Below are 19,436 nucleotides of genomic sequence, written 5' to 3'. Positions count from 1 at the left end.
CTCATGTCTTGGCAACGTTGTATCCGTGAACTCCGGGCAAAACGAAAATGGTTCACTAAAAGACCAGCACTCGCAAAGCCCCTTCGTATTGATGGACTGTAAAACCAGGATCTTGGGCGGATCTCCATTGTCATGTACCTGGCGTGGAAAGCTTAATGCGACAGGGAGCTACCCTGGTCCTGTTCTATCCCTAATCTTACCCACGCACCTATTCATCTCCCTGGCCCTTACTACTAGGCTTCTCTTCTAGTCAACTGATCAACTATACTGTGTCCAGATGCCTCTTGACACAATCTATTAACTCCAGTGCAGACGTCCCAGGTCCCAAGCATGCAAGGATATGCTGATCAGGTCGTACAAGAATGGCATTTCCTTGAGAGAGCCCCCCCTCTCGGTCATATAGCCTGCGGTGGCTCTCGTTGCAGAAAGCAAAGTCCTCGTCGGCACCCCACAGCCGAGAACCCACGGCGCCGCCCAATGCCGTTGCCGCCTCGGTAAACCTTACACCCCAGGCCGAACGGCATCCGGTGATGAGATTGAAGGTCCCCGGTGCCACCAGGTCCAGCGTAGAAAACCGCTTAGCGGCGACCTGCTCGTGGGATAGTTCCGTGACGTATGATGTATCTATCGGCTGTTGCGGAAGCCCTTCGAACCGGCCACGGAGCTCGATCCAAGCATGCGGCAGCCGGGCTCCGGCCTTGAACTTTGGTGTGAAATGCGAAGCGTTCGCTGGTGGCTTCTTTTCGCCGTACACATAACCGATGTGAATCTCGAGCTGTTTCGCAGTCCAAGTCAGCATCCCAATATCGAGAGACTGTCGCGGCCATGCTGTCCTTGTGGGACCCCTCCGCGCAGCGGGACTCAAGGGGAACGAACATTGTCAAAGTGCTCCCGCTGTCCCTCGACATTTTCCGAAATCAAGGTTTGCTTCGCTGGGTCATGTATCGTTTCGTACATGCGCTTCCGCGCCTCGATCAGGTCCTCGCTCTCGGCTGCGCCAACAGCCTTGAGGAACGAAAAGATCGACCTCCCGTTCTTGACGCTCTGTGCCGCAGCGTCAACGGTAACCTGTCTTCTCTCGGCCTCGTACGTTTCGAGGAGTCCGGGGCCCGCCCGCCGCTGATGCACGGCGGCGATCTTATACGCGAGGTTGTGCGCGTCTGCCACGCCGGAGTTGAGCCCGAGGCCGCCCGTGGGAGGGAATGAATGCGCTGCGTCGCCGACTCTGCCATGTTGTCAGTTCACGGCGAGATGCACAGTTGCAAGCTGGATGGTACTACAGAAATATGTTCCCCCGTTGATAGGATTTTGCCACCTTCCGACTCAACACCCAAGGCCGGTAGCTGAGGATCTTGAGCGGTATATCTTTCCCAATCGCGGCAGACACAGTGGCGTGGGCAACCTCTTCGTTCCACGTTTCTATCGGTTGCCTCTTTGGCTAAGAATCGCCGTTAGCTACAACCCCCCTTGTCGGGATATGATATGCCAGGCAACTCACGTCAACATTGCTGATTAGGACTTGGTTTCCGCCGAGATCGTACGCTACGATGAACCCAGAACAGGCGGGATCGACTAACCAGTGTAACATGCCAACACGGTCTTTGACAACTGACCGCAGATCCGCGCTGAAATGTATCGTCATCATGGTCTCGTCTGAGAGCCGTCAGCAATGCAGAGACGCAACCCGACGTTCCCGTTAGGTACTTACATCCGTCTTCCCCCTCGGTTTCGATGCCGAGCGAACGGCGGACTTGGCTCTTTGCCCCATCGCACCCGATGACGTGTCTTGATTTGATGGCGCAGCTCTTCTTGGTGGCGTACTCTTCAAGTACAGTGACTACTCCGTCATCTCTCTGAACCGAGGTTTGGACGTTATTCTGACAGCCTTTTTGGACATTGGTTTGCAGTCACACTCACTTGTTCGCAAGATACAAAACCAACGCCCTTGCGGATATCAACGTTAGGGTCGCCACGTAGCTGGTCGGAAATGAACTTTTCAAATTCGGGTTGGGGGATGTTGTGTAGCATCTGGAAACAGTCACGGCATGTCAGCGGTTTATTAAGTGCTCGCTGGGCAAGGCCTGCGAGGGGAGGGGGGGTGTCTTTCCTACCTCGGGCGTACTCTCCAACACATCCGCATCCATACGCTCGTACGGGAGAGATCCAATCCTCTCGCCGCTGAGGTTTGTCAGGAAATGAACCCAGCAGGCGTCCTCCCGCGGAGATCCAAGACGGCGGATGGCGTTGGTATCAAGACCGTACTGCCTGCAAATCTCGAGGGTCCTGGGACAAAGCGCGTGAGCTTTGGGTGCAGCTAGCCTTTCCGGATATTTTTCAACCAGAAGGGACTTGACTAGAATGTCGTTAGCGTCCTCTTCCAACGGAGCTAGTGCCGTACGGAATGGCGCTGCTTGACCTACCGCCGTGTTTTGACAACATGTAAGCCGTTAAGAGACCTGCAGGGCCGCCACCTACTATGAGAGCAGGCACTTGGTATAGAACATCATCATTATGGGCATCTGCCGGTACATTGTATGATGAATGACCGGCGATATATGTGGCTTTAGGGTCAGGAGGCTGGCTGATACCAAGCATTATCTGGGTCTTTGAAGTCGGTCAAAGCGTACAACCAGAAGTAGGCTGGTTATCTCGAGGCGGGGGTTCTTTTTTCTTTCTTTTCAACCCAGACGAGAAGTGAGGTTTGGCATAGTCTTTATTTAGGAGATACTCAACAGCATATAATTGAAGGCTTTATTTCGAAGAGGCAAAGGTTCCCGATCCGCGGCATCTCATTCGAGGCCTACGTCTCCCCCGAGTGCCTCCATGCGATTTGTCGAGTCGTCCGAGCTTTGACAACGCGCCAGTGTGTGTTCATGACGCTGTGTGGTTCGTGCTATAAACTTTACTCGAGATTCCTTGTCTCACATCTTCCTCAAAATCGACCGCATATGGTTCTGGTCGGATGAAATGCACAAGATAAGTACTATGGCTTCCATTATATCCCGAATTCCCGTCCGTAATTCGCGTCTATAATCTCGTGGACCCTCCATCCCCTCCCGCGCCTCTGAACCATTCAACGAACGTTTACGAGTCATTTCTTTGCCATTTGCCTTCCATGAAGACCGAGAACATCCCACTGGGTGATGAGCCTTCGGCTAAACCGAGCTCTACAGGTCTGAAAAGGAAGCGCAGGCTAAGGGCGCCGGTCGCTTGTGGTACATGTCGAGCTCGCAAGTTAAAGGTTTGTCCCGCTCCGCCAATTACTATGAGGGGGGGGGGGGGGGCAAATAGCCGGTGCTGACGATGTGCTCCTCAGTGCGATGGCAATTCGCCATGCTCCAACTGTGTTCGTGAGTATCAGATGTAATCCGCGTCTCGGACAACACTAACCTCTCCTTCCTTCAACTCAGGACACGAGTTCTCGTGCTCATATGGAGAGACACAGAACGAGACGTAAGTGTGTCCGAGTAAGAGTCTCTGCCTTCGTGTCTGACTGCCTCTACAGATCGAGACAAGAAACGCCCTCTTATGGGCCACTTGTAAGAATCCAGCAGCCTTTGCAACCTCAGCCCATGCCTCAGCAGTTCCGGCCTCTGTGCCAACCGCAGTCCACGCCTCGGCCGCGGGCAATTCTACCTGAGTGTCTTCATCCGTCACCGGCCAGCTCAGACGATCCCATCAAGCATGAGCCTTCAACTCATTTGAGCCTGCAAGAGCATGGACAACGCGAAAGAGGCTCGACCGCTTCCTCAGAACAGGAAGTGGACGGCCTCGGCCAGGTCAATGAGCACACCGAGGGTGCCGAGTTCTACGGTCCGACCGGGACCTTTTACTTCCTGGCCCGGCTGCGCTCCCGGGCCAACACGCAGAAGCGGCCGGACGTCGGCGTCAAAAGGAGTCAGAGCTCCATCGTGAACCTTCTGCACAGCTCAGACTACTCGACGCCTCCGGACTCGCGGGTCCTCGGCCAAAGCCCGTACGGCAAGGGAAGCCCGCAGAGCACCGTAGCGAGGAGGGATTCGCTCCAACAGGGCGGCTTCGGCGGCGCCGAAGCGCTCCTGAGTGCTGCGGACGCATCGCTGGCCACCGAAATCGAGCGCGAATGCGCCCGCCTCTACTTCCAGAACCTCCACAACATCCACCCCATCCTGGAGCAGACGACGTTCCTCCAGCGGTGCGAGGACGAGATCTGGTCGAGGCCGTTGAGGTCGGACATTCTAATGTGCTCCCAGATGCGCCGGGAGGCCAGGTTCCTCGCCCTCTACAACGTGGTCGTTGCCATCGGGGCGATCACGGCCGGGGAGGCGTCGCTGCTCATGGGGGACCACACCCGGGAGTTCCTGGACCGGACAAGGCAGCAGCCGGGCGAGGAAGACTCGTTGTACCCGCCGATTCGCCTGGCCAGGAGGTTCTTTGAGAGATCGAGGCTTCATCTGGAAGACATTTGCGAGTCGAGTTCCCTTGAGACTGCTCAGACATTGTTCCTCATGGTACGTCGGGTGCACTCGGGAATCGGCAGAAGGGTGTTTACCAAGTCTTTCTACTAACATGGGATGAATCAGTCCGTCTTTGGCCAAAATGCACTGAAACCACATAGCTGTTACATGTATAGTGGCATGGCCATCAGGACAGCCTCTGCCATGGGAATCCCAAACAACATCCGCTCAGAAACCAGCCCGGAGAGCCTGCTGTGGTGGTGAGTGGCAACATTGCTCTTGTCTGCGACGTTCAAGAAGCTAACTGTCCAAGGTCGCTCTATTCACACGAAATGTAGGGTATAACCATGCGCCCGTAAGGGATCAGTGCTGACTTTCCAAGTGAGATGTGCTTCTCGGCAGGCCGCCAATCGGGTTTGCGAGCACCGAATTCCTACTCAATCCCGTTTCCAAATACATCTGTCAGTCAACGCCCCGACTCTCCATCAACGATGAAGACATTCGCATCGCTGACAGCAGAAACAAGCACTTTCCCAACTCTGCCTGCTGTCTCATCAATCCCATGGTCGACCTGGCCAAGATCCTGATGTGGATGACGGACAACCTGAGCGTGCACAGCAACCACATGTCGCTGCAGCGCCTCTCGCAGACGGCGCTGAGCCTGGACCGGGACCTCGACGATTGGCGGTCCGGTCTCCCGCCACAGCTGCGGTTCGACATGTCGTCTTTGGAAGACGGCGAGTTTGCCATGAAGCAAAAGACCGTCCTCAAACTACGTACAACGCCCCCCCTCGAAGCACAATAACACGGGTTGGATCGCCTCGTTGACAAAGGATGTTTAGGGTTTTTGAACGCGAGAATCCTGCTCCACCGGCAGTTCATAATCGCCAAGTCGCTGGAAGCAGACCGGAACACGATATCGCGGCACGTCACGTCCTGCGTCAAGGCCGCCACCGAGACCATCCAATTCATGCACACGAGTTACCTCCACAGGCCGTATTTTAGAACATGGTGCGTAGAACTAACAGCCCTTCTTTTGGCGACATCTCCGTCCTAGAAGACTAACTCGTGGGGGGGGGGGGGGAATAGGTGGTACAACTGCATGTACCTGCTGGACGCCTGCATGGTGCTCCTCCACGTCCTCATCTCCAACATCTGCCCCATCCCTGCGGACGAGGTGATGGAGAACATCGAGCTCAGCCTCGACATCTTCAAGTCGATGAAGATGCTCGCGGTGGCGAGGCGGTGCGCCGACATCGTCAAGGAGCTGCTGCACGTTGGCGCGAGAACGCACTCGGGGCCACAGCAGCGGTGCGGCAGTGAGCAGGCGGAGGCCGGGCCCGTGACGAAGGCGCCGGACGGCAGCGAAGGTGACGGCGGCGTCGGCGGCGGCGGTCTGGCCGCGTACGCGACGCCCGCCTTCACGTCGTCAGAGGGCGCGGGGTTTCCTGTCGGGGCTGCCGAGTTCAGCGACGCCGTCATGATCCCGGGCGACTTGGACGCCAACCTCGTCGACCCGAACGTCGTGTGGAACTTTTTGAATTTCGAGCATTGGAATGCGTGGTCTGATGCAAGTTTTAAGTAGCCTTGGCTTTGGGGGGGTTCTTAAGTCGTGTTGATAAACAATACTCTTCTGTCTAATTCAAAACTCCAAATTCTGATTATAATCAGAGCAAAGTAAACAAACATTGTTCCTAGCATCCCAGACACCGCGGTCTGATATCGCAGGGTTTTCATCTGCATAAATCTATGATCAATTCCTGAATTGCTGCCAATTCGTGCCAAATTAGGTAAATCGTGAGAAAACACATCCACCTGCCTCCGTTGGCCGTGGTGCGGCGAACGGCACCTTGGCATTGGGGGGGGGGGGGCTTGTTCGCCCGTTTCATCAATGGCATTGTGAAAAGCCTCTTGGCCCGTGCCGTAGCTTTCCCATACTAGACAAACGGCGTTCTGGTTATCCAGAAGCGAGAGGAGCAAACCTTGCCCTGGGTTTGAGTCCGGATGGCCTCATGACAACTGCTGTGTTTGATGGGACATCATGTGTGAATATGGCATCGACTTGGGGGACAAGGAGCGGAATGAGCTGGATTTCGACGGCAACCGAGCAGGGAAGACGTCAAACTAGGCTATCCGCCAGTACAGTAGTCCGAAGGCCGACAAGCCAGCGAGACTATCCATTCCTAAGGGCGCAGGGTTAATGCCTCGGAAGGGCGCTTTATCACACGAGCGAGGGTTGCATTACGCAGATTGGGGTTTCCGAAAGAGGCAATTTGGGCACCGGGCATCGGGCGTCCGGCTCCGGGCTCCGCCCCTCAATCGGATCCGCGCCGAGTGGACCAGATGGGAGGGGGCCGGGGAGCCGGGAAGGGTTCGATTTACGATTATTTGAAAGCGAGCTCTCGGAATTCAAATCTCACTCTGTGACGCGTCGATCCAAGTCCTTGACCGCCTAGCGGAGGCTTGCAAAGGGTGCGGATTAGATTGAGCGTGGTTCTCGCTACGGAACGCTTGGTTTTTTCACTATACGTGCGATGCCATCCGCTTCCCCGGGCATCCCTGTCGGGCTTGAAGGGCCTTGATAGGCGGAAAACCATCGTTTCTTCCAAAGGGGCTCCCGCGGCATGTCTCAGACTTTTGCGATGCGTGCCGGCTGATGAACCCGAAGTATCCAGTAAAGGACGAGCACGTAGTTTTTCGCCTGGCGCTGGCCGGTCCGGGACTCTGCTTTCTCAAGGCATCGGACACGCCGGGCCCTTAGTCCCGAGAGGTTGTCGAGCGCTGTCGGATCCTAGTCCGATGCGGCGGTCCCTGCGACAGAATCCACGTCCTTGGCGAGTTATCGACTGCCCAGCGCAAATCCAGGATTGCAGCGTGACCATGCCCGTATGCCCCCCTCTCTCTGTACACCAATAACTTGCAATACTCAGAGGTCGGCGTTGCGCGGGCGGCGCGAGTGATAATATACGAAATACGCAGTCAATAGACAGTTTTCCGGGTACGAAATCTTCACCGACGCAGTCCGGGTCGCTTCGTTTGCCGTTTCCCGCTTGCCATCCTGTCGCTCGTTCGTGCAATCGACGCGTGCAGAGTATTTCAAGCCTGCCCTCTCGAATGCAAAGCAAACGGCGTCTCGTTCGGAAAACCGCGTCCGAGTTTCATCGTCATCATCGCTTGGGCGGACCGGGTGGCGGCGGCGGCGGCGGGTTCGTCGGCGTCCCGCGGAGCTGGTTCTTCAGCTCCTCGAAGAAGTACCGCGCAAAGCCCTGCTCGTCCGGGTTCGCTGCACACACGCCGGGTCAGCCTTTTCCCATCACAGCAAGTTTTTTTTTTTTTAAAGTTTTTTTTATGTCGCCCTTCCTGGCTCAAACATACCGGATGCCTGGCCCTGGCGCAACGGCTCATGCGGCAGGGGCCCGTGGCGCTTCTCGTCAATGTATCGATGGATGCGGCCGACGCCGCGGTGGAAGCCGGGACTCCTCAGGATCTGGTGCCAGAACTCGACGTCAGCATGTGCGTCATATGGCAAACGAGACGCAAGCCTTTCAAGGGCCTGTCAGACGCAAAAACACGGCGCATTGGATGCTGCTCGCCTGTCGGATAATCACGTCCTCGAAGGCCACGAGGGCGCGGATCAGCAAGTTCAAGGGCGGTGCCATGGCGGAAGCACGATCGGTTGTGCGTAGTTCATGTAGTGGCGCGAGAGGTACGGGGACCTGGGTATCGTTGGCGACGTAAGGGGAGGGGTTGGAAATGCGTCGTGATGCGTCGCGGTAGATGAAGCTTCCGTGGATCTCGCCGCCTTGGTGGCGACCCGGAGCTTCGGTTTTGGCGGGGGATCAAGGACCCCTGCTGCTGAGTCAGCACGTATATATGGAAGCATCATGGATTAAGGTTCGACATTGATCGCACCACAGCGCAGGGTGGGTTTGTAAGCATTGGACTCTTGAACCGCAGGTTCTTTATTTTTTGTAGGACTCGACGGCAATTCTTCCTCATTTTCGGAAATAAGCCAGCAGCAGTATATGTGTGATGTGTCTCTTTGTAGCGAAACCAGGAACACGACTGTCTAATACTGTCTCTCCACCCTTTGGAGGCACCCCAGAGACCCTTAACCCGTCTAATTCATGACAAATGCCCTTACAGATCCAGTTGTATACGATGACACTCGATACCAGGCAACATGCTGTTGGCCGTCTAGACTAAAGCGATTCAGCTTCAAATCTTGCTGCTCAGGAACGAGGCTGTGCCAATGCACTAACCGCCAACGCGGCTACGCAATGATGACCCAGTCCCACCATATCTAGCGTAGATACCAGTTGGTGATTAAGATCGTTTGCCGAGCGGGGTGTGGAGGGTGAATCAGTGGTTCGATCTGGCGTCGAACACCACAGACTCGGCGGCTACTAAATCTTCTCTAGCTGCCTCGTCCAAGACTCTGCTACCCAGGCGAAGCGCTGGTATGTACAGTAAAGATGTACCCTCTTCGTACTCACCTGCGCATCTCACTGGGCTTGCATATCGTCCCAAGTATGGCGCTGCATACCCCAAAAGTACTGAGCACAGGATCACAGCAAGCCTTGCTGGGTGTCTCCCGTCATAAGGCTAGCGCTCAACCGGCAAAGTGGTCCCATTCGCCCCAGTTAAGGGGTAACCCGATGTCAAGGTTGGCTTCTAATGCATTATCGATTGCCGGGAGATTGAAACTCGGGTCGAAGTGGCCAAATACGTCGAGATGAGGCATCGCGTCCACGATGGAGAAGTCGATGGCATCCAAGGGCGGGAACTCGGTGCTTGAAGAGGTGGTCGCCGCTGCTGTTGACGCTGGCGGAGCTGCATCCGGCACCGTAGCCACGGCGGCAGGCGCCTCAGCCCTCCCATTGGTAGGTATATCCGTGATGGACGACGACAAGGGCGCCCCTGCTGCTCCCTGCGCGATGGAGTTGGCCGCCCGCTCCATCTCTCGTAGGATACGCTCTCCCAATCCCGCCACCACCCTCGCACTCCAGAAGACGTCGCCGAAGCGCTTCATCAGCTCCGAGTTGGACTTGAAGGCGCTGCGGGCACGCGCGCGAAACATGGGCAGGGCACTGTGCCGCATCTTCCTGTACTCGACGCTGAGGGCGAGCGAGAGGGCGTAAGGAACGAGAGGCACAGGGCTCAGATGGTCTCGGCGGATGGCTGAAGATATGCGCTCGGCAGCAAGGGAGCGACGGGCATTGGCCGAGGCAGGCGGGATGGAGGATGCATACTGCGCCGGTGGGCCGGGCCGAGAAAGGCGACAGGACAGGATGATGACGGCGTGATAGAAGACTTCTATGGTCGCTGGCAAGCCGGTCAGAAAGATGGACCCAAAGAGGGGGGAAAAAAACCTAATTTCTTTTTTAAAAAAAGCACGTACCAAGCAGCGGCGTGGAAACCTGCAAGGCCTCGGCTTCCAATATCATGGGCTCTAGAACCGGCAGGTCAATATACGGTTTGCTTTCGAGCGACTGGGCGATGACGCCCGGCCTGTACAGTTCAATGACCTTGTCCAGCCACTGCACGACTGACAGGAAGAGTCGAAAACACGGCCGCTGTCTCCGGAAGCAGTCTTCGAGGCCGGGCCCGATGTCTCCCTCGTGTAGGACGCAGGGTCTTCCGTATGCTGCGGCGTTGATGCGGTCGAGGGCCCACACGGCACAAAACAGCGTATCCAGCGCGTCATCGCTAGAGTGGAAAAGGTGCAAGCCGAGAGTCTGGGAGTGGTGGGCCGCCTTGGCGCCCAGTTGAGCGGGCAAGTCTGCCTCATCAGCACTCGAAGGTTGGACGTATAGCGACAGCATGCAAAGGGCGCGAATATGGACCGTCCGGTCCGTGATGAGGCTCGTCTCCAAGATGGTCCGGACAGAGCCGGACAGCGTCTGCGAAAAGTCCTGGTAGGATAACTTCTTGTTTCCCTGGTTCGCCAGGCGCAGATGACTCTTCATGTCGGGATCGGCGGCGGCGGCCAGAGACACGACCTGGCGCATGACAATGGCCGTCGGGGAGTCGCCGTCATCCACCACATCTTCGGGGATCAAAGCAAAGATGGGATGGATCTTGTCGCGATACACCCGGTGCAGATGCTTGAAATCCTTCTCTGGCGGCACGCACTTGAGGCAGTTTTCCCTCACGAAGGGCAACAGGACCCTGTCGACCATGGCGAGCGGACGCGACACGACGCTGGCGGTCGACTGGGCGGCCGTCGTGTTGACCGACGGAAGCCACACGCCCACCTCGGCCTTCTGGGTAGGGTTCGCCGCCGCTTCCGGGTCGGCGGCCTCGGCGAACATGCCCTCGGGGTTCAGGTCGCCGACGAACCGTGTCTGAGGGGTCTGCGCATGATCCGGCTGCCCTGCCACGGACGAGTCGCGGCGGGACGGGGACATGGACAAGGCATCAGGAGCTGCAGTGGTCGAGTTGCGATGCTTGACGGGAGAGGCGATGCCCGAAGCCGTATGTCTTGAAAGCGAGTGTCAGCTTTTCTTTTTCTTCTTTTCCTTTTTTTGTCTTTTTCTTCTTTGGATCCAGATTTTGCCAGATTGGGAAACCAACACATCTTTGGCCGGCGAGGAACCCGCAGGTCCGTCATGCCCGTTGGTTTGCGCGGGCTCTGCCGACGATGGCTCGGCGTGGATGCATCGTTTCTAAAATAAAATTAAAAAAATGACCAAATCAGATACACATTGCGCATCGTGTGGAAAGCGTCGCGCATAACACAAACCTTCTTCCTACGGCATGATTCACAGGCCTGTTGGACCTGCTTCCGCTTGAGAGGAAGCCCCGAAGCGTCGGACCCGACAAACTTGACGCCTTTGGCCGGGTTGTTCATCGTTCTGCGGCCTGAGTGACTCCGAACGGAACAAGAAATGGACAAGCGTTGCGCGAATGAAGCATCGTCACCGCGAGTATCCGGCCGGGTGAGTCGAGTGAGATGAGCGATGCGCACGAGAATGAGACGGTGTAGCAGTTTTTGGCGGTGGTGTAAGGCCTGGTGGTATTGGCGCCGGTAAGGCGGGGGGGGACCTGGAGCAGCCCAGCCCACAGGTACGAGTGTGACTCGATGGATGCTTAGTCACCCGCATGTTTCCTCGGTCTAGTCTCGGTGTAACTGGGTCACCTGGTTTACTTCATTACGTAATCACATGGTACATACCGGTACATTCACTACTCACCGAGCTCAACGAGCTCACCTACGAGGATGCGGGGGGTGCTCGGCCTGGTTGAAGCACCAGGCGTCAGGCCAGATATGAGAGGTCCAATGTTGCAAGCTTGTCTTCTTTGCTGACTATTAAGAGTCACCCGTTGATGTGAGCCAGTTAAGCTTCTTGCCCCTTGAATCTGAACAGAAATAAGAATCACCAACGCCAACGCTATGCCAAACTCAGTCGTTGATCCCGTCACCAGCCATGACCCAAAGACCATTCCCAGCCGACATGTCGTTACTCCGCCCGGCCACCCAATCCGCTCTTGATGCCTTCCAAGACCACTCCCCATCTGCCTCCCAGATTCTTATCCTTGACGGCCTCGCTCAATCGTCCCGTGACGAGCTTGCGCATGAGCAACGTATCCCGTGCTCTTCTCAGCTTCTTGCCTTCCTCCTGCGACAGATACTCCTCGAACCAAGTCTCCTCTGTCGCATCCAAGGGTAGGCCGACGAGTTCGGTGGCACGCGCAGCCGTCTCCTCGCTCGCAGGGGCGCCAATGACTATCGCGATCAGTTGGCGGAAGAGCTGTGCTCTCACCGCCTCAGCGTGTGTCCTGGAAAAATACAACGCCTCGGTGACGCTGGTGCGCGACATGGCGTCGAACAGCAGCTCCAGTGCCGCAGACGTCTTCAGGATAGGCTGGACCGTGTGGAAATAGGACAGAGGCAAGGTGTAGTCCCCCTCGGGCGCGTGCCGCACGAGGGCCGTCATGATCTCGTCGGCGAAGTCGGTCGTAAGCGAGGGGTGCGCAATGTACTCGAGTGCTTTCTGTCACAGAAAAACGTTAGCAGAGGGCAACACCGTGGGAGCCGGAGACGGGGCGGGGCGCACCTCGAATTGCAGATGGTCCATCAGCCACAGGCCCTTCATGAAGATCTGGTAGTTCTTCGGGACGCCTGAAGTCACAGCAAACTTGGACGACGCCTGCGGTCTAGTCTGGCTGGTGTCAAAATCGAGCAGGATGTAGTAGAAGATCGATAGCCGGTGGTGCGTCGACATGGCGGCTTCGCAGAGTTGCTGGTGTAGGGTGCGCAGGGCGTTCTCGGTCTTCGGGGGGTAAGTCTTGGCTGTTATCTCGCGTCAGTCAATTCCTTTGCTACCGTTTGGGAGTGGTGGAGGAGAATGAGGAAGAGGAGGAGGAGGAGGAGGAGGAGAAATATCGTACCCTTGGTGAGACCCAGGGCCTTTAGGACCCGGTCAATGAACAGGGCGCCATCAAGACTCTTACGGAACGTGTCGATCTCTTGGATGGCCTTGCGATCGTAAGGGAATTGTTGCGCCCCAAAGACATGGTCAAAGTTGGTGTAGTCAAACATTGTAATGCGTGTGACGGGACGGTTTCCTCGGTCAGGTAAGAAAACACAAAATTGGACGAGTAAGCTCAGAGCTGGGCTTGGCTGGTCTGGGCTGGGTTGATATTTAGATGTTTTATTTTATTTTATTCGGCGGCATGAAATGCGACTGGCCGGCCGATTACTTGCTCTCGTCCTGCTCGCGGCCGGGGAGCTCTAGCCACACCAAGCACGTCAATTCATTGGATACCAGCCACAGTCGCGCGAAGTTGACGTGGCTCCGCACAGAATGTGGCGTGTGACGTGTGGGGTTGGGCGGTTTGTGGCTTGTTTGTTTACAATCGGCCTAATCGGTGACCAATTCAAACAAATCAAAGTGGGGGAAGCAAACAAGACAATTGCATTTTCCCTTTCGCATCCCGAACACCACCAAGGAAAAAAAGACCGGTTTGCTACGCGCGACATCGTTGTGCTTGCTTCTTTTCCTTCTTCTTCGCCCGCACTCGGTTTTCTTGTCGCTTCGTGATTGAGATACCCTCGCCTTCTACGTCTTTCGCGCCCCAATCCCGTTCGTTTCTCACGACTAACCACCACCGAACCTACCTACGCCAGCATAATGTCCACTCGCCCGCGCCGCGCGACGCGCCGCCAGGCCATCGTCGACTCGTCGGATGATGACGAGGAGATTGCCAACGTTACTAAGAGGGAGTCGAGCGAGGAGGACTTCGCCCCGGAGCCCTCAAAGAGCCCGGTGCGCCGACCAACACGAGCCCGCAAGACCAAAAGCGCTGCACCTGCCGCTGCCGCCCCGGTCGCGCCTACTACGACGACAGCACCGCGCCGTCGCGGCAGGCCGAAAAAGAACGCCGAGCCCGCGCCTTCAGAAGCCCCTTCGACGCTTGAGGCCTCGACCGTCCTCGAGGAGCCTTCCACAGTACATGAGCCTTCCGTTGCAGAGCAAGGTGCAGCAACGGAGGAGCCTTCAGCAGTCGAGGAGCCGTCGACTCTTGAGGCGCCCACAACGCTTGACGTTGCTCCCTCGATAGAGCCCACCGAAGTCTTCGATCCCGACCAGACCGTCACCAAAACCGAGCCGCAGTCTTCGCCAAGGAGCCCCAGGAAGAGTGCCGCCCCTCGCGCATCCACAAAATCAGCATCCCCTTCGGCCATTTCAAAGAAAAAGCCCTCCGCCACGCCCGAGCCCTCCCGGCGCCAGGCAGAGCCTCTCGCCGATATCACAGCTGCCAGTGTAAACGAGCAAACATCGACCCCGGATGATACGCAAACCCCATTTAAGCCTGTCCGCGCCATGGACACCGTCTTGGAGAAGCCCATGGACATTGTGCTGAAGTCGCGCAACCTTGCGATTCCTGTCGTCGAGGACACGACCCCCAAGCCTCGCCTTGTCATCTCCTACTTGATTCTTACCAACTTCAAGAGTTACGCTGGAAGGCAGGAAGTCGGCCCCTTCCACGGTTCCTTCTCCTCTGTTGTCGGCCCCAACGGCTCCGGAAAGTCCAACGTTATCGACTCTCTCCTGTTCGTCTTTGGTTTCCGTGCCAGCAAGATGCGTCAGGGCAAGCTCTCTGCTCTCATCCACAACTCGGCGCAGCACCCCAACCTTGATTACTGCGAGGTTTCTGTGCATTTCCGAGAGGTCATGGATCAGGTTTGTTCACCCGCGACCCCCTTTTTTTTTTCTTTTTTTTTTCTTTTTTTGTAAACAGCAACTGACCAAGGCGCAGCCCGGTGGTGGTCACGAAGTAATTCCCGACTCCGACCTCATCATTTCTCGCAAGGCCTTTAAGAACAACTCCAGCTCCTACTACATCAACGGCAAGACCTCCAACTTCACCACCGTCACCACCCTCCTCCGCGACCGCGGCATCGACCTCGACCACAAGCGTTTCCTTATCTTGCAGGGTGAGGTCGAGTCCATCGCCCAGATGAAGCCCAAGGCTGCCAACGAGCACGACGACGGCCTTCTCGAATATCTCGAAGACATCATCGGCACGTCCAAGTACAAGGCACCGATAGAGGAATCCGCCGCCGAGGTCGAGACCCTCAACGAAATCTGCATGGAAAAGAGCGGCCGCGTTCAGCATGTCGAGAAGGAGAAGAACAGTCTTGAAGACAAGAAGAACAAGGCGCTGGCATACATCCGCGACGAGAACGAGCTCACGCTCAAGAAGTCCGCCCTCTACCAGCTGTACATTGGAGAGTGCAACGACAACCTTGCCGTCACCGGAGAGGCCATTAGTCAAATGCAGGCCCAGCTGGATGACGAGCTAGAAAAGCACCACGGCAGCGAAAAGGTCATCAAGGAGCTGCAAAAAGCATACTCTCGCGGCAACAAAGAGTTCGAGGTGCAGGCAAAGGAGACTGAGGCCCTGGTTAAGGAGATGGCCAAGTTCGAGCAAGAGCGTGTCAAGTTCGACGAGAAGAAGAAGTTCCTCAACGACAAGCAGAGGAAGCTGGAGAAGACTATCGCTAATGCCGAGAAGTCTGCGGTGGAAGCTGAGGAGACCATCGCCCAATGCACCCAGGAGATCGAAGACCGTGCCAAAGAGATTGCTTCGCTCGAAATCAGGGTGCAGGAAGAGGAGGTCGAGCTTGCGGCCATCCGTGACAGCCTCAAGGGCAAGACACAGAAGTTTTCCGACCAGATTGCAGCCAAGCAAAAGTCTCTGGAGCCTTGGAAGGAGAAGATCAACCAGAAGCAGTCCGCCATTGCCGTCGCCCAGAGCGAGATGAACATCCTCGAGGAGAAGGCCAACGCTGGCTCGGTAGCGATCTCCGAGACGGAGGCCAAGATAGCCGCCATCGAAGACGCCAGAACCGCCAAGGCCAAGGAACTCAAGCAGTGCCAAGCCGAGAAGGCGGCACTGGAGGAGGAGGCAAAGGAGGTCGAACAGGAACTGGCTCGCTTCAACGCCCACGAGCCCAAGATTCGCTCAAAGGTGTCCAACGCCCGGCAGAAGGCCGACGAGGCTCGCTCTAGTCTGTCTAAGACCCAGACGCAAGGCAACGTGCTCACGGCTTTGATGCGCATGCGCGAATCTGGCCGTATCGACGGGTTTCACGGAAGACTCGGTAACCTAGGCGCCATCGATCAGAAGTACGACGTGGCCATCTCGACGGCATGCGGTGCTCTCGACAACTTTGTCACCGACACTGTCGAGGCTGGTCAGCAGTGTATCGAGTACCTCCGCAAGACCAATCTTGGCCGTGGCAACTTTATGTGTCTGGACAAGCTCAGAGTGCGAGATATGAATTCGATCCAGACCCCAGAGAACGCCCCTCGCCTGTTCGACCTCGTCACTCCCAAGGAGGAAAAATTCCGGCCTGCCTTCTACCACGCTCTCCAGGACACTCTGGTGGCCAACGACCTAGCCCAAGCCAACAGGATCGCGTATGGTGCCAAGAGGTGGCGTGTTGTTACCCTGGCTGGCGAGCTCATCGATAAGTCTGGTACCATGTCTGGTGGTGGTACGACCGTCAAGAGAGGCCTGATGTCATCGAAGCTCGTCGCCGAGACCTCCAAGGAGCAAGTGGCCAAGCTCGAGGAGGACCGTGACGTCTTGGAAGAGAAGTACAACGACTTCCAGGAACAGCAGCGCCAGCTCGAGACAAGACTGCGTGAGCTCAACGAGCAGATCCCCATGCTCGACACCAAGATGCAAAAGATCACTCTGGAGATTGACAGTGCCGCCCGGAATCTCGCCGACGCTCACCGTCGCATCAAGGAGTTGAGCAAGGAGCACCAGCCTTCGGCCTCGGACGACAAACGCATTGCCGCTCTTCGCAAGGAGATTGCCAAGCTCGAAAAAGAGGTCGAGAAGCTCCACGACGAGACGTCCGGTGTCGAGGAAGAGATCAAGGCCCTCCAAGACAAGATTATGGAAGTCGGTGGTGAGAAGCTCCGCCTACAGAGGGCCAACGTCGATTCCTTGAAGGAGGAAATCGTTTCTCAGAATGAGGAGACGTCCAACGCCGAGGTTCGCAAGGTCAAGGCCGAGAAGCAAAAGACGAAGCTCGAGAGAGATCACGCCAAGGCAACCAAGGAGATCGAGGCGGCAATCCGGGATCTCGACAAGCTCGATCACGAGATCGAGAACCAGGGCGAGAAGGCCGAGTCACTGCAGAGCCGGGTCGAGGAGGCCGAGGAGGGCTTGGCGGACAAGAAGAGGGAGTTGTCATCGCTCAAAGCCGAACTCGACGAGAAGACAACCGAGCTGAACGCCACCCGTGCAATCGAGATTGAGATGCGCAACAAGCTTGAAGAGAACCAGAAGACTCTGGCCGAGAACCAGAAGAGGCTCATGTACTGGAACGACAAGCTTTCCAAGCTGACGCTCCAGAACGTGGATGACCTGACCGGTACCTCAAGCTCCGCTCCCAAGCCTGCCCCTGCACCAGCACCTGCGCAGGGAGAGGAAGGCGACGAGAGCGAGGGTGAGGGTGACCGGACCGTGACTCAAGATGCAGTCGACAGGGATGACTCGCAGCAATCTGAAGAGAGCGACGAAGAGCCCGAACAACAGCCTGAGCGACCTTCCAGCCAGCCCCAGGAGCTGCCTGTGTACACCCCTGACGAGCTTGCCGACATGAGCAAGGAGAAGCTCAAGGGGGAGATCGCGGCTTTGGAGGAGAAGACGCAGAACGTCAACGTTGACCTTGGTGTGCTCGCAGAGTACCGCCGCCGTGTCGAGGAGCACGCCGCCCGCTCGTCCGACCTTCAGAGCGCCGTCGACCAGCGCGACGCTGCCAAGAAGCGCTGTGACGAGCTCCGGCGTCTGCGCCTCGAAGGGTTCATGGAGGGCTTCAGCACCATCTCCCTGCGCCTCAAGGAGATGTATCAAATGATCACCATGGGTGGCAACGCCGAACTCGAGCTGGTCGATTCCCTCGACCCCTTCAGCGAGGGTATTCTGTTCAGCGTCATGCCTCCCAAGAAGTCATGGAAGAACATTAGCAACTTGTCCGGTGGCGAGAAGACGCTCAGCAGTTTGGCGCTTGTCTTTGCCCTGCATCACTACAAGCCGACGCCTCTGTACGTCATGGACGAGATTGACGCTGCCTTGGATTTCAGAAACGTAAGCCATCCATCCCATCTCGGCCCCTTGTCCTCGTTCGTCCACCCATGCTAATCCCACCTCTTAGGTTTCAATCGTCGCCAACTACATCAAGGAGCGCACCAAGAACGCCCAATTCATTGTCATTTCACTCCGAAACAACATGTTTGAGCTGGCCGCCCGGCTTGTCGGTGTTTACAAGGTGAATCACATGACGAAGAGTGTGACGATCGAGAACCAGGATTACATCGTGAGGAGGGGGGGCCAGCAAGGCCAGACCCAGACGGCCACGCAGCAGACAACGATGGCGCGGTGAGATGGGCCGTCGGACGGATGAGGAAGTGTAACGAATGATGGATTTCTATTTTGTTTTTTTCAACGTGCGTCTTTTCTGGTTGATGTTATCTGGTATATTTGTACCCCCATTGGAGCTGGGCCGGTTCCATGTGTGTCATGGGTATAATGACTGTACGAGGGGCGCTGGGTAGAAGTAATGGTGAAAACTGGAGGTTTCTTGGCTTTTTCATCCTGAAGCAGAGCGTCCATGTCGTTTGTCGAGCGAAGCATTCCTCCGGCCCCGTGGTGACCCCTTTCCTTGATCCATCATACCCTCCCTCTCCTCATTCCTGTTCAATCTCGCTTCCAGGGTCTGTTCTCGGAGTTCTGGATGCTGTGTGGTCTTGGTACCTTTTTTGCCCCTGGTGTGTGTACCGTTTGACGAGGTGAAGAGTTACAGGTCTTTTGTGGGATTCCTACAGGTGAGTCAATTATTGTGGTCTGGACGAATGGTGTCATGTTGGAAGGAGTTGACGAGTGTTCTCACGAGGTGGCGTTGGCTGATACAGCCACGATGGAGGACAACGGAGCTCTTGGACATGGGTATATAAACCGAACTGAAAGGGGGGGGTCCTATATCGTCTGCGACTGAGCGCTGTCAGTCCTGATAACCTGCATGATCTCTGCGATCCACGGCCTGCTGGTCTCGGGTGCGCGCATGGCGAGTTGAGCGTGCGACGTCGAACCGTGTGTCCCCCTGGGGACTCGTCTGAGGCGTGATACGGACTGTATGGGTTCACGGGGGCACCGAAATAAGGTGCCAATCTCCACACGTCTTTCTCTCTGCTTGAAGTCACCATCTACACCGAGGGCATCGCCGGGAGGGGAGGTCACCGCCAATACCATGGATGAGGGACTGGGGGGAGCGTGCCACGACTTTTATCATATGTCTCGGGACTGTGGTCCCTTCTCGGAGTGTCGGCATTGGGAACACCACTTGAGTGCGAGATACCCGGTGCGCAATCGTCCTCGGCTGTTTGTTTCTTGGTATAAAGGTGTTGGTCGAAGGGGGAGGAGGGGAGGTTGAAGCACGATGGAAATCCCTCACCGAGAGACCCGCGGTCGACG

The 19,436-nt window shown here is 56.5% G+C and overlaps 5 protein-coding genes across 5 annotated transcripts; 1 reads left to right on the top strand and 4 right to left on the bottom strand.

Moving 5' to 3' along the window:
- Window positions 1-262: 262 nt before the first annotated feature.
- Window positions 263-2,595, bottom strand: LY79DRAFT_592777 (FAD binding domain-containing protein; the record flags this gene model as incomplete). Its single annotated transcript, XM_060561470.1, has 8 exons — window positions 263-775; window positions 877-1,225; window positions 1,281-1,438; window positions 1,499-1,653; window positions 1,709-1,853; window positions 1,918-2,028; window positions 2,112-2,353; window positions 2,421-2,595. 8 exons carry the CDS (start codon window positions 2,593-2,595, stop codon window positions 263-265), a joined length of 1,848 nt encoding a protein of 615 aa, XP_060410730.1.
- Window positions 2,596-3,115: 520 nt separating this feature from the next.
- Window positions 3,116-6,202, top strand: LY79DRAFT_652045 (uncharacterized protein; the record flags this gene model as incomplete). Its single annotated transcript, XM_060562570.1, has 8 exons — window positions 3,116-3,241; window positions 3,317-3,350; window positions 3,411-3,453; window positions 3,506-4,490; window positions 4,563-4,690; window positions 4,956-5,212; window positions 5,279-5,447; window positions 5,526-6,202. 8 exons carry the CDS (start codon window positions 3,116-3,118, stop codon window positions 6,019-6,021), a joined length of 2,238 nt encoding a protein of 745 aa, XP_060410729.1. The 3' UTR covers window positions 6,022-6,202.
- A 1,401-nt stretch (window positions 6,203-7,603) lies between these two features.
- On the bottom strand, window positions 7,604-8,095 carry LY79DRAFT_672399 (uncharacterized protein; the record flags this gene model as incomplete). The annotated part of the gene is made up of 3 exons (XM_060564051.1): window positions 7,604-7,719; window positions 7,812-7,923; window positions 8,045-8,095. The coding sequence occupies 3 exons, from the start codon at window positions 8,093-8,095 to the stop codon at window positions 7,604-7,606; spliced, it is 279 nt and encodes a 92-aa protein (XP_060410728.1).
- Window positions 8,096-8,895: 800 nt separating this feature from the next.
- On the bottom strand, window positions 8,896-11,062 carry LY79DRAFT_339460 (fungal-specific transcription factor domain-containing protein). The gene is made up of 2 exons (XM_060552556.1): window positions 9,838-11,062; window positions 8,896-9,761 (listed from the first exon to the last, which is right to left on the bottom strand). The coding sequence occupies exons 1-2, from the start codon at window positions 10,844-10,846 to the stop codon at window positions 9,049-9,051; spliced, it is 1,722 nt and encodes a 573-aa protein (XP_060410727.1). The 5' UTR covers window positions 10,847-11,062; the 3' UTR covers window positions 8,896-9,048.
- Window positions 11,063-11,645: 583 nt separating this feature from the next.
- On the bottom strand, window positions 11,646-13,091 carry LY79DRAFT_563779 (nuclear pore complex assembly-domain-containing protein). Its single transcript, XM_060558595.1, has 3 exons — window positions 12,831-13,091; window positions 12,497-12,732; window positions 11,646-12,433 (listed from the first exon to the last, which is right to left on the bottom strand). Exons 1-3 carry the CDS (start codon window positions 12,979-12,981, stop codon window positions 11,900-11,902), a joined length of 921 nt encoding a protein of 306 aa, XP_060410726.1. The 5' UTR covers window positions 12,982-13,091; the 3' UTR covers window positions 11,646-11,899.
- Window positions 13,092-19,436: the final 6,345 nt, after the last annotated feature.

This window comes from Colletotrichum navitas, assembly GCF_030913465.1.
Source record: "Colletotrichum navitas strain CBS 125086 chromosome Unknown LY79scaffold_64, whole genome shotgun sequence".
Lineage (NCBI taxonomy): Eukaryota > Fungi > Ascomycota > Sordariomycetes > Glomerellales > Glomerellaceae > Colletotrichum > Colletotrichum navitas.
Note: the sequence above shows the minus strand (reverse complement) of the source record. Positions and strands in the feature narration are given on the sequence as shown.